Genomic DNA, 11,604 nt, shown 5'->3' with positions numbered 1-11,604 from the left:
ATTTTTATAAAACACCTATTTTTCTAAAATGTCAACGTAATCTTAATCACGCTTTATTATATTCTTGCTGAACATGAATATCGTATTTATTTTCAATTAAATTCACGTTGTTTCACAAAATTTAAAAAAAATTGAAATATGGGTTCCGTACTCCCCCATGGGTCAAGAATAGTTAGAGCTAGTTTGGCACGGAGAAATCCTGCTAATGCGACTGGAAATTATAAAAAAATGTTTAATTGTTCTTTTTAGGTTGATATACACAATGGTGCGTAATTATATGTGACCTGGACAGTGAAAAGGGACCTTACGTGCGAAAACAAGTTTTCGAGAAAACAGCAGTTAAAGTTTAACTTAGAAAAACCCTTGTAACTTTTTTAAATATTAATATTTTTTAATCAATTTAGACTTATTTTCTTCACCGTGAATCACAGTATCTAAATAAATAACATACAAGTAATGAAATTTTTTTTTCACTAATTGTTTATATAAATTAATAACAAACTCCCCAAACATAGAAAAAATAATCTAAGTTTTCTAACTTGCAACAATAAGTATAAATAAGTGACACATGTTTGTAAGGGTTTTTTTCGCTGATTACGAATATGATAACAAATTTGAATTTTAACTGTTGACAGTTGTCAAAGAAACTGTCAACTTTTCTAAATAATAAAAAAATTATCGTCTTCTTTATTTTAATTTGTATAATAAAAAAAATCAGTTTTTTCGTATTTTTACTCTTGTTTTTTTTAACTTTAAAATTTTTTTTAAAAACTTCTAATCAAAGTATGATTTTTTGGTTTTCACCATCTTAAATTGTAGAAAATGAAATTAAAACCCTGACCATCGTGGGGCCCTTTTCTTTATAGTATTATTAATATTAAATTATTATTATTATTATTTTTAAATTTATTTGTTTAAAAAAACCCGTCTTAAGCCTACAATCTTGGCTATACAAGTGTTTTTACAACCGTAGAACATTTGTTACAAACATTTCTTAAATTTTACTTAATACTAAATTTTTGCGCCTACAGAGCGACTTAAAAATTAGGAGTACTCGCATTTGCCTGGATCACCCGTCTAATGGGTTTTCTCGCCAGTGGAGAGGGAAACTGTAGAAAACCTCTCCTGAGTACAACCGGTTTATCGACAGTCTATTATTATTATATTATTATTATCAATATTAATAATAAAAATGGAAAAAATTGTTTGATTCAATTAAATATTTTATTTGTCTATTATCTATTACTTAGTTATTTTTACCAAATTTGCATTACTTAGGTCAAATAAATGGAATAATTCAAATTAATAAATATTGCTTCAAATCAATTATTATGAAAATTGCTTGATTCAGTAATTCATGTTCTTTTAATTCAAATATTTATTTGAATCAAGAAAATAATTTTTCCAAAAAACTACAGATTTGTTTGTATCAAATATTGATAATAAATCATTATTTTATTTGAGACTAATATACCATTAATTGGGTAAAATAATTAATTATTATTTATCCCAAATGCTTCTAAGGACTCACATGCTTGGAAATATTAACATTAACCCTTAAGCCGCACCCTGGGTGTGCGACACCCATATTCTAGCTTTTTACTCTAATATCTCATTTAAATTCGTAAAAATTGAACATGTGTTGATATTGGACAGTACATTTTGTACTTAACTTCATGTTTCGTGATTGATATTAGTCTGTTAAGTGTCTTTGTGTATTTGATAACTTTATGAAGTTGACGGCGAAAAATTTCTGCTTGTCTGACACCCAGTTTTTGGTTTAAGGTGATTCCAGTAGTTTAAAAAAACTCTTTTTTAATTATTAATATTAAGTAAATCATTATGAAACCTATTTTCCTTTAAAATAGATGTACTGAGCAATATAAGATAATTTTTCAAAAAGATAATATCCTATTCCAGCTTAAAGAACACACTTAAAAGTCCCCGGGTGTCGCACACCCAGTGTGCGATTTAAGGATTTTTTCGTAAGTGCACTGAGAAAAAAGAGGGCGCGTTGCAGCTCATTTTCGATTCATGTTGCGCGACTCAACCTGATTTCAGATTCGTAATCAGCGACCCTGAAAATCCTCAAGTATTCAGTTTCAAGCCAATCTGATCAATTTTTTATTTCGTTGTCCGCCATATTGGATCCGCTATTTTTAATTTTGGAAAACTAATGTTAGATTCGTAATCAGCGACCCTTAAAACCCCTGAGTAACAAGTTTCAAGCAAATTCGACGAATTTTGAAAAAAATTTCCGCCATTTTAAATTTCAAAAAACTGATGTCAGATTTGTAATTAGCGATCCCAGAAACCTTAGGGTACCAAGTTTCATAAAAATGCATTAAAAATTTTTTCAAGGGGTTAAATACGTCAAATTCCAATTTCATCCAATATATTTCTCCTTAATCCATTTTAAATACTTCAAATTCCATCCAACATCCAATCAATCGAAATTTCAATTTTATCCAATATTTCTCTTCTTATCTGTTAAATAAAAAAGTCAAATGTTATTCAAAACAGGAAAAAAGTAAATGTCAATTTCTTTATCCTTTAAATTCAAAATGAATAAAACTATATCAAATGGTAATATAATATTTAGAAAAATATAAGTATACCACTCAAGAAACACTTTAATTAACTCTCTACAAATTGTAGAGAAATTATATAAAAAACAGAAAATATCTAATGTTATCCAAAATAAAAAAAACTATATCAAATAGTAATGTGATATATTCAAAAAATAAAAATACCACTCACGAAGCACTATCGTTATCTCTCTACACTACACTGAAAGAATTTTTGGGAGGCTGCAGGCTTTACATTAGTGCCGCTAGAGCTCGCTGCCTCAAGGTCGCAGTTAACCTCAAAAAGGCGAGAATCTACTCCCGAAAGGTAAGCAGCAACTCCTCAGGGGCAGCAGCTCACCTTTCGGGAGTAGATGCTCGCTTTGTTGAGGTGAGCTGCAAACCCTGAGCAAGGGGCACTACTTTCGGACATTAAAAGTCAGCAGCCTTCCCAAAAATTCTTTCAGTGTACATGCAAGGAGAGATGTCCCAGTTAGTCCCGTGAGGGGAAGTAGCCTTCCCCCACCATACGGCACACCAAGTTGAAACTGAGTCCCGAGCAACCCTCACAGCGGAGATCGCTCGGACCCTTAAACCCTCATTAAGTAAAACTGTTAATGACTTTTTCTATAAAATATAATTTTTTTAAATAGTAAAATTTTTTATTTTTCATTTACATATTTAAATTCCTTACTTTCTCACGATTCTATACATATGTTGTTTACCAAAAAAAAGTTTAAATTAAAAAAATTAATTATTTTTTCCAGATACATAGAATGAAGTTAACTCTACCAAAAACCATATACCTATTATTAAATAAATATTTACTGTTTCACATAGGTTTTATCTAAATCACTTTAATGCTATTTGACCCAATATTTGCAGTATTTAAAGCAAATACCATTCAACTTAATCATTAAATTTTAACATTTTTTTGGTAAACAACATATGTATAAAATCGTGAAAAAGTAAGGAATTTAAATATGTTAATTTAAAAGTTAAAAATGTTACTATTTAAAAATTTATATTTTTCATTATTAATAGAAAAGTAATTAGCAGTTTTCCTTAATGAGGGTTTAAGTGTCCGAGCGACCCCCGCTATGAAGGTTGCTCGGGACTCAATTCCAAGTAGCCCTCGCAGCGGGGGGCTCTATGTCCCTTCTAACGGCGAACAGACAAACTAAATGCGAACAGACAATATATATATATATATATATATATGCAAACGGAATACGGACTTTAATATTGTTAATTTACTTCTGGAGTGCTCAATTATACAGCCTCTATTATCATTATTACTAATTGAATTAAAATTATTATAATTTTTTTTATTCAAAGAACACTTATCCTTTGACTTCTCCATTGTTACAATTTTATTATTATTTACATTATTCGAAGGGTGTGTCTTCAAAAAATTATAAGAATTTGTTTTTTCATATTTCAAAAGACGCTTCTAATCACACTCTACAATCGAATGTCTCATATTCGATCTTCTCATCTCTGAAAACTGACATAGACGATTATCTTAAAACATTTTTTAAATGCTGCCTCATTTTGTTATTTATGCTTTCGTAATTAACAGTGTTTGGCATAACATTATAAAATAATGATGTTGCAAATGCTATTGCATATAGTCCGCATTTAACACTACCCATTGGTTGTTGATCAACAGTAACAAAAACTACTGGTGGCTTAAAAGGATATAATCTACTTAAATAATTCAACTGATCTCCATTGAGACATTTTTCATTAAAAATATCAAAAATATAACTTCTTGTTGTAATAAATTTTACGAGGCCTTATACGGTGTAAACAATTTGATTCATTTTGACGATGTTTCGATACATTGAGTATCCTCTTCAGGTCAAATAATTGAAAATAAAAAACAAACAGTCGTTCAGTCATTTCATCGAAAATAATAATAATAATAATAAATTAATGGAAACCCTCTTTATGAGGTGTTTCTGTTTTCTTTTGTTTTTTCGATGAAATGACTGAACGACTGTTTGTTTTTTATTTTCAATTATTTGACCTGAAGAGGATACTCAATGTATCGAAACGTCGTCAAAATAAATAAAATTGTTTATACCGCATAAGGCCTCGTAAAATTTATTACAACAAAATAAATGAAAACGGATGTAAAATTTATCAAGGAATATAAATTCTTACTCCATCATAATACGTACAAATCCAATGACCCCTCTTATTATGACCACTAAATAGTATTTGAATATGTTTTTCGCCTACTCCAATAGGTCTAATATATTCAAGCAGATCTTCATTTACAAATAAAGTACTTTGCATTCTAAACATAGAATTCGATTCTCTTTCCAAAATGTTTCCCAATTCATAAATATGATTATCACTTAACATTTTTTTATTATTAAGTATTTCTCTATATTCTCTAGCACTTAAATTAACATGGCCTTCTATTCTCGACATTTTTTAATCGATATTTTCTTCTTAATCTAATTTTAAGTCCAATTTGTGGGTTTTGATAATAATAATTACGTTTTCCCAATTTATATTTTCTACATCACAATTTCATCAATTCTTACAAAATAATTGTCTCCTATATCAATAATACAATCCAACCAATATTTAACTCATAAAACAATATTCAAGATTTCAACTAATAAAGTGTATTTACTCCATTTCAAATAAGCCACATTCCAATTTTATCCAATATTTAATTATTTAACCAACATATTAATATTTAACTAATCAAATCATATTTAACCTATAAAACAATGTTTTTGAATTCAACAACCAATATTCTATTTAATTCATTTTCAATATGTCAAATTCCAATTTTATTCAATATACATATCCAATAAGCCCTAAATTCAATTCTATCCAATATATATTCTATTTAATATATTTCAAATTCGTCAAATTCGTCAAATTCCAAATTCATCCAATTTACATATCCAATAAGCCTAAATTCAATATTATCATATATATTCTATTTAATCTATTTCAAATTCGTCAAATTCCAATTTTATCCAATATATTCCCTTTATTCCATTTCAAATACGTCAAATTCCAATTTCATTCAATATATTTCTCTTTAATCCATTTTAAATGCATCAAATTCCAATTTCATCCAATATATATATTTCTCTTTAATCCATTTTAAATTTTAAATACTTTAAATTCCAATTTCATCCAATATCCAAATTTCAATTTTATCCAATATTTCTTTTCTTATCTTTTATTTCATCCAATATTCAAACTTCAATTTTATCCAATATTTCTTTTCTTATCTTTTATTTCATTCAATATCCAAATTTCAATTTTATCCAATATTTCTTTTCTTATCTTTTATTTCATTCAACATCCAAATTTCAATTTTATCCAATATTTCTTTTCTTATCTTTTATTTCATCCAATATCCAAATGTCAATTTTATCCAATATTTCTTTTCTTATCTTTTATTTCATCCAATATCCAAGTTTCAATTTTATCCAATATTTCTTTTTTTATCTTTTATTTCATCCAATATCCAAATTTCAATTTTATCCAATATTTCTTTTCTTATCTTTTATTTTATCCAATATTCAAACTTTAATTTTATCCAATATTTCTTTTCTTATCTTTTATTTCATTCAATATCCAAATTTCAATTTTATCCAATATTTCTTTTCTTATCTTTTATTTCATTCAATATCCAAAGAACGGTGCTGAAAAAGGGCCAAAATTTGCCTATAAGGGAATTGTAAAAGCATAGTGGTTTCCAACAGTTTGAACCCTGCTGAAACCGAAAATGATAGTTAAAAAGTTGCAAAGTGAAGGGGAAGGGGTGAAAAACTACCCCTAAGTCATAAATTCCAATAATTTATGAAAATTAAGAACATCTAAAAAAATAAATCAAAATCGCTTGAAAATTGTTACTCGGGGGTTTTTGGGGTCGCTGATTACGAATCTGATGTTAGTTTCCCAAAATTCAAAATGGCGGATCCAATATGGCGGATGACTTTTTAAAAAAATGATACAATTCGCTTGAAAATTGTTACTCGGGGGGTTTTTGGGGTCGCTGATAACGAATATAATATTGGTTTTTCAAAATTCAAAATGGCGGATTCAATATGGCGGATGACTTTTTAAAAAAATGATACAATTCGCATAAAAATTGGTACTCGGGGGTTTTTGGGGTCGCTGATAACGAATATAATATTGATTTTTCAAAATTCAAAATGGTGGATCAGATATGTAATAAAACTAAAACGAATCCATTTGTTTTTAAAAATTGCCCGCCATGTTGCATCAGCCATTTTGAATATTTGAAAACTAACATCGGGTTCATTAACAACTACTAAAAATCTCCCAAGCAAAGCGCTTAAGCAAATCTATAAAAATAAGATTTAATGCATTTAAGGTAAGATGTAAGTTACTTCTAATCAATGAAGATAAGACGCAAGGCATCTGACCTGTTAAGGTAAGATGTAAGTTGCATCCAATCAATGAAGATAAGATGCATGGAATCTGACCAGTTAAGGTAAGATGTAAGTTGCATCCAATCAATGAAGATAAGAAGCAAGGAATCTGACCAGTTAAGGTAAGATGTAAGTTGCATCCAATCAATGAAGATAAGATGCAAGGAATCTGACCAGTTAAGGTAAGATGTAAGTTGCATCCAATCAATGAAGATAAGATGCATGGAATCTGACCAGTTAAGGTAAGATGTAAGTTGCATCCAATCAATGAAGATAAGATACATGGAATCTGACCAGTTAAGGTAAGATGTAAGTTGCATCCAATCAATGAAGATAAGATGCATGTAATCTGACCAGTTAAGGTAAGATGTAAGTTGCATCCAATCAATGAAGATAAGATGCATGGAATCTGACCAGTTAATGTAAGATGTAAGTTGCATCCAATCAATGAAGATAAGAAGCAAGGAATCTGACCAGTTAAGGTAAGATGTAAGTTGCATCCAATCAATGAAGATAAGATGCAAGGAATCTGACCAGTTAAGGTAAGATGTAAGTTGCATCCAATCAATGAAGATAAGATGCAAGGAATCTGACCAGTTAAGGTAAGATGTAAGTTGCATCCAATCAATGAAGATAAGATGCATGGAATCTGACCAGTTAAGGTAAGATGTAAGTTGCATCCAATCAATGAAGATAAGAAGCAAGGAATCTGACCAGTTAAGGTAAGATGTAAGTTGCATCCAATCAATGAAGATAAGATACATGGAATCTGACCAGTTAAGGTAAGATGTAAGTTGCATCCAATCAATGAAGATAAGATGCATGTAATCTGACCAGTTAAGGTAAGATGTAAGTTGCATCCAATCAATGAAGATAAGAAGCAAGGAATCTGACAAGTTAAGGTAAGATGTAAGTTGCATCCAATCAATGAAGATAAGATGCATGGAATCTGACCAGTTAAGGTAAGATGTAAGTTGCATCCAATCAATGAAGATAAGATGCATGTAATCTGACCAGTTAAGGTAAGATGTAAGTTGCATCCAATCAATGAAGATAAGAAGCAAGGAATCTGACAAGTTAAGGTAAGATGTAAGTTGCATCCAATCAATGAAGATAAGATACATGGAATCTGACCAGTTAAGGTAAGATGTAAGTTGCATCCAATCAATGAAGATAAGAAGCAAGGAATCTGACCAGTTAAGGTAAGATGTAAGTTGCATCCAATCAATGAAGATAAGATGCAAGGAATCTGACCAGTTAAGGTAAGATGTAAGTTGCATCCAATCAATGAAGATAAGATACATGGAATCTGACCAGTTAAGGTAAGATGTAAGTTGCATCCAATCAATGAAGATAAGATACATGGAATCTGACCAGTTAAGGTAAGATGTAAGTTGCATCCAATCAATGAAGATAAGATGCATGTAATCTGACCAGTTAAGGTAAGATGTAAGTTGCATCCAATCAATGAAGATAAGAAGCAAGGAATCTGACCAGTTAAGGTAAGATGTAAGTTGCATCCAATCAATGAAGATAAGATGCATGGAATCTGACCAGTTAAGGTAAGATGTAAGTTGCATCCAATCAATGAAGATAAGATACATGGAATCTGACCAGTTAAGGTAAGATGTAAGTTGCATCCAATCAATGAAGATAAGATGCATGTAATCTGACCAGTTAAGGTAAGATGTAAGTTGCATCCAATCAATGAAGATAAGATACATGGAATCTGACCAGTTAAGGTAAGATGTAAGTTGCATCCAATCAATGAAGATAAGATACATGGAATCTGACCAGTTAAGGTAAGATGTAAGTTGCATCCAATCAATGAAGATAAGATGCATGTAATCTGACCAGTTAAGGTAAGATGTAAGTTGCATCCAATCAATGAAGATAAGAAGCAAGGAATCTGACAAGTTAAGGTAAGATGTAAGTTGCATCCAATCAATGAAGATAAGATGCATGGAATCTGACCAGTTAAGGTAAGATGTAAGTTGCATCCAATCAATGAAGATAAGATGCAAGTAATCTGACCACTTAAGGTAAGATGTAAGATGATAATAATGTATTTAAGATTCTTCTTCTGATTCTTCTGACTCGTCTGTGTCATCTGATGCTATTTCAGATGGAAAGACTTGGTTTTCATGTATTTCAGGGTTTTTCATGTCATGGAATCTTCTATAGCCGAAGTACCAAATTATCAGAGTTACATGAGAACAACATCCATTAACTCTGTTGCCAACTTTGCATCCGCAGCTGTGACCAATGATTGATTGGAGACCATCAAGTGTTGTATCTAAAAGGACATACACATAGTATTTGACGCTATTCGAGTGTCTGGAGCGAATTTGTGCTTTGAACAACAAACTGTTGCAGAATTGAACATTAATTCCATATTTTACGAAATCTATTTTTGACGTCTCTTTCGCAATTTGACAAAGAAAGTCTCCATTACTGTTAACATGGTCAGCAAAATATCTGTTTGCCATTCTAAGTTGGTAACATCCACAAGTGTATCTATATAAATCGTTTAAAGTGAGTATTGGAAATTCAATTGTAGAACTTTCAATAGATGCGAATTTAGAACGACGGCCATTTAACTTTTCTTCTTTTATGACAACTTGTAACAGGTTTTTCTGTGTAGATCTTTCTAGCATATTGTAGGCTATTTCTCTCTCAAGCTCATTAGGAATTGATTTTTTGAAAGTTAAGTTGTACAATGCACAAGCCACTTTGAAATCACTGAAAAGGTGAGGAAGAACTGTATTCTGAGTAGTTTGGTTAAAATACTTGAATTTAGATTTTACATTTCCATTCACCTTTTCAACTTGAAATCTTACTCTCGTAACTAACCTCGAGATATTTGCCTGTTCAGTAGTGAGAGGAAGTCTAGGACCATCTGCAAAGGATGGCATTTTTGATAAAAAGCCTTTTTCTTCAATGTGTGTCAGTGAATCACGAAATCCCCTATCAACAACTAACACATCGCCTTCTTGAAAGGAACTCCAATAATCTTTCTCAAGCAATTCGATCATTATTGAAGCATCATTCTTCTTACCAGGATACGGACCAAAAACACCCGCAATATAACCATCGGGATAAACAGCCATCATTGGCTTTATTAGATTCCGCGATTTGTGCATGCAATATGTATTTCTCTGGAAAGAGAAGTCTGCACCTTTTTGAATGAACAAATAAGTTCCGTCGAAGATGAGGATTATTTTGTCTCCATTAGGAGCATAAAATATTTTTGATGTTTCAGTTAAATGCTCAAATGCTTCAGTTCGATTTAAAGGAAATCTTAAATACTTTGGAATCAGCGTTTCTTCAAGACAATTCATTAAAATCTTACAATATTTACCAGCTGTATTTCTGTCGATTTTCCATTTAATAGCCAATTCCTCAAAAGTATAAGCTCGCCGTAATCGAGATAAATACACACCTAATGCGAATTCTTTGTTAATAACCGAAATCTCACAAGATTCAATGAGTGACAAAACTTCTAGATATTGTTCCGTATTCAAGCCTGTTTCGAAGATAAGAATATCACTTTTCATATTAAGAAATGAGATAATTGCACTAGAAGTAGTATCATTCACGTACATCTTTTTTAATGCTTGCAATAGATCATGAACATCATTTGATGTTAGGTTGACGGAGTCGCTGTAAGGAGCAAAATTGGTGGGAATTTGCAGAGCATCATTGCTGCCATGTGAATGACATATGCGTGCTCCATATTTCACAAAAATATTAGTTTTGAAATACACATGCAAACACTCCGTCTTGCTTAACAGTCTGAGTGTTTGTGAATTTTTGCAATCAAAAATGCATTGTCCATGATAGCCAGAAGCTTGATTAAGAGGAAGAGATATGGAATGCTCAATACTAGATGCGGAATCAGAGTCAATAGAATCACTTATAGTAGACACTGAGGTAGTTACATTAGTTCTTTTATGAATCAAGTTATAACACTTTTTACAATATGTAACACCAGACGATGTTCTGGTAAATGAGGATCGAGATCTTTTTTTTAAAGATATATTACACTCAGCACATTGATTGTCCATAATGAAACAAAAATCTACTTTCACCAGTTATAAATAAAATATACTTACCTTAAAACAACACATTAATTGACCAAAAATAATGAGATTAAACAGAAATGTTATCAGTAAGCATTGTTAAATCTATATATCACATTTTCAAACAACAGAACGTTAAAACAACAAAATAAATGAAAAATGGATACACTCAACAATATGTTTTAAAAAATGAGTACACTTAAAAATATTTTACATGCAGATGAAAAACAAATAAACTGCAGTAGAGATAGTGACGAAATATTATCGTTAATAAATAGACACATTCAATGATACGTTACATGCAAAAACAAAAACAAATGAACTGCAGTAGAAATGAAAAAGAAATATTCCTGTTAAGAAATGGATTTATTCAATGACACATTACATGCAGATCAAAAACAAATGAACAGCAGTAATGATGTTGAGAAACATTGTCGTTAAGAAATAAATACCCTTGAAAATTCGTTACATGCAAATGAAAAACAAATGAACTGCAGTACAGGTGTTGACAGAATATTC

General features: G+C 30.6%; 1 protein-coding gene across 1 annotated transcript; it reads right to left on the bottom strand.

Annotated features, from left to right (window-relative positions):
* Nucleotides 1-9,072: 9,072 nt before the first annotated feature.
* Nucleotides 9,073-11,070, bottom strand: LOC122507514. The gene has a single exon (XM_043620263.1). The coding sequence runs from the start codon at nt 11,068-11,070 to the stop codon at nt 9,073-9,075; it is 1,998 nt and encodes a 665-aa protein (XP_043476198.1).
* Between the last annotated feature and the right edge of the window lie 534 nt (nt 11,071-11,604).

The sequence above is a fragment of the Leptopilina heterotoma genome, unplaced genomic scaffold, assembly GCF_015476425.1.
Source record: "Leptopilina heterotoma isolate Lh14 unplaced genomic scaffold, ASM1547642v1 Lhet_47, whole genome shotgun sequence".
NCBI lineage: Eukaryota > Metazoa > Arthropoda > Insecta > Hymenoptera > Figitidae > Leptopilina > Leptopilina heterotoma.
The sequence above is the reverse complement of the archived record's forward strand: the minus strand, read 5'-3'. Positions and strand labels throughout refer to the sequence as shown.

Bases quoted from the DNA above. Each gene is read 5' to 3' on its own strand.
- LOC122507514 (XM_043620263.1), bottom strand. From the start codon at position 11,070: ATGGACAATCAATGTGCTGAGTGTAATATATCTTTAAAAAAAAGATCT.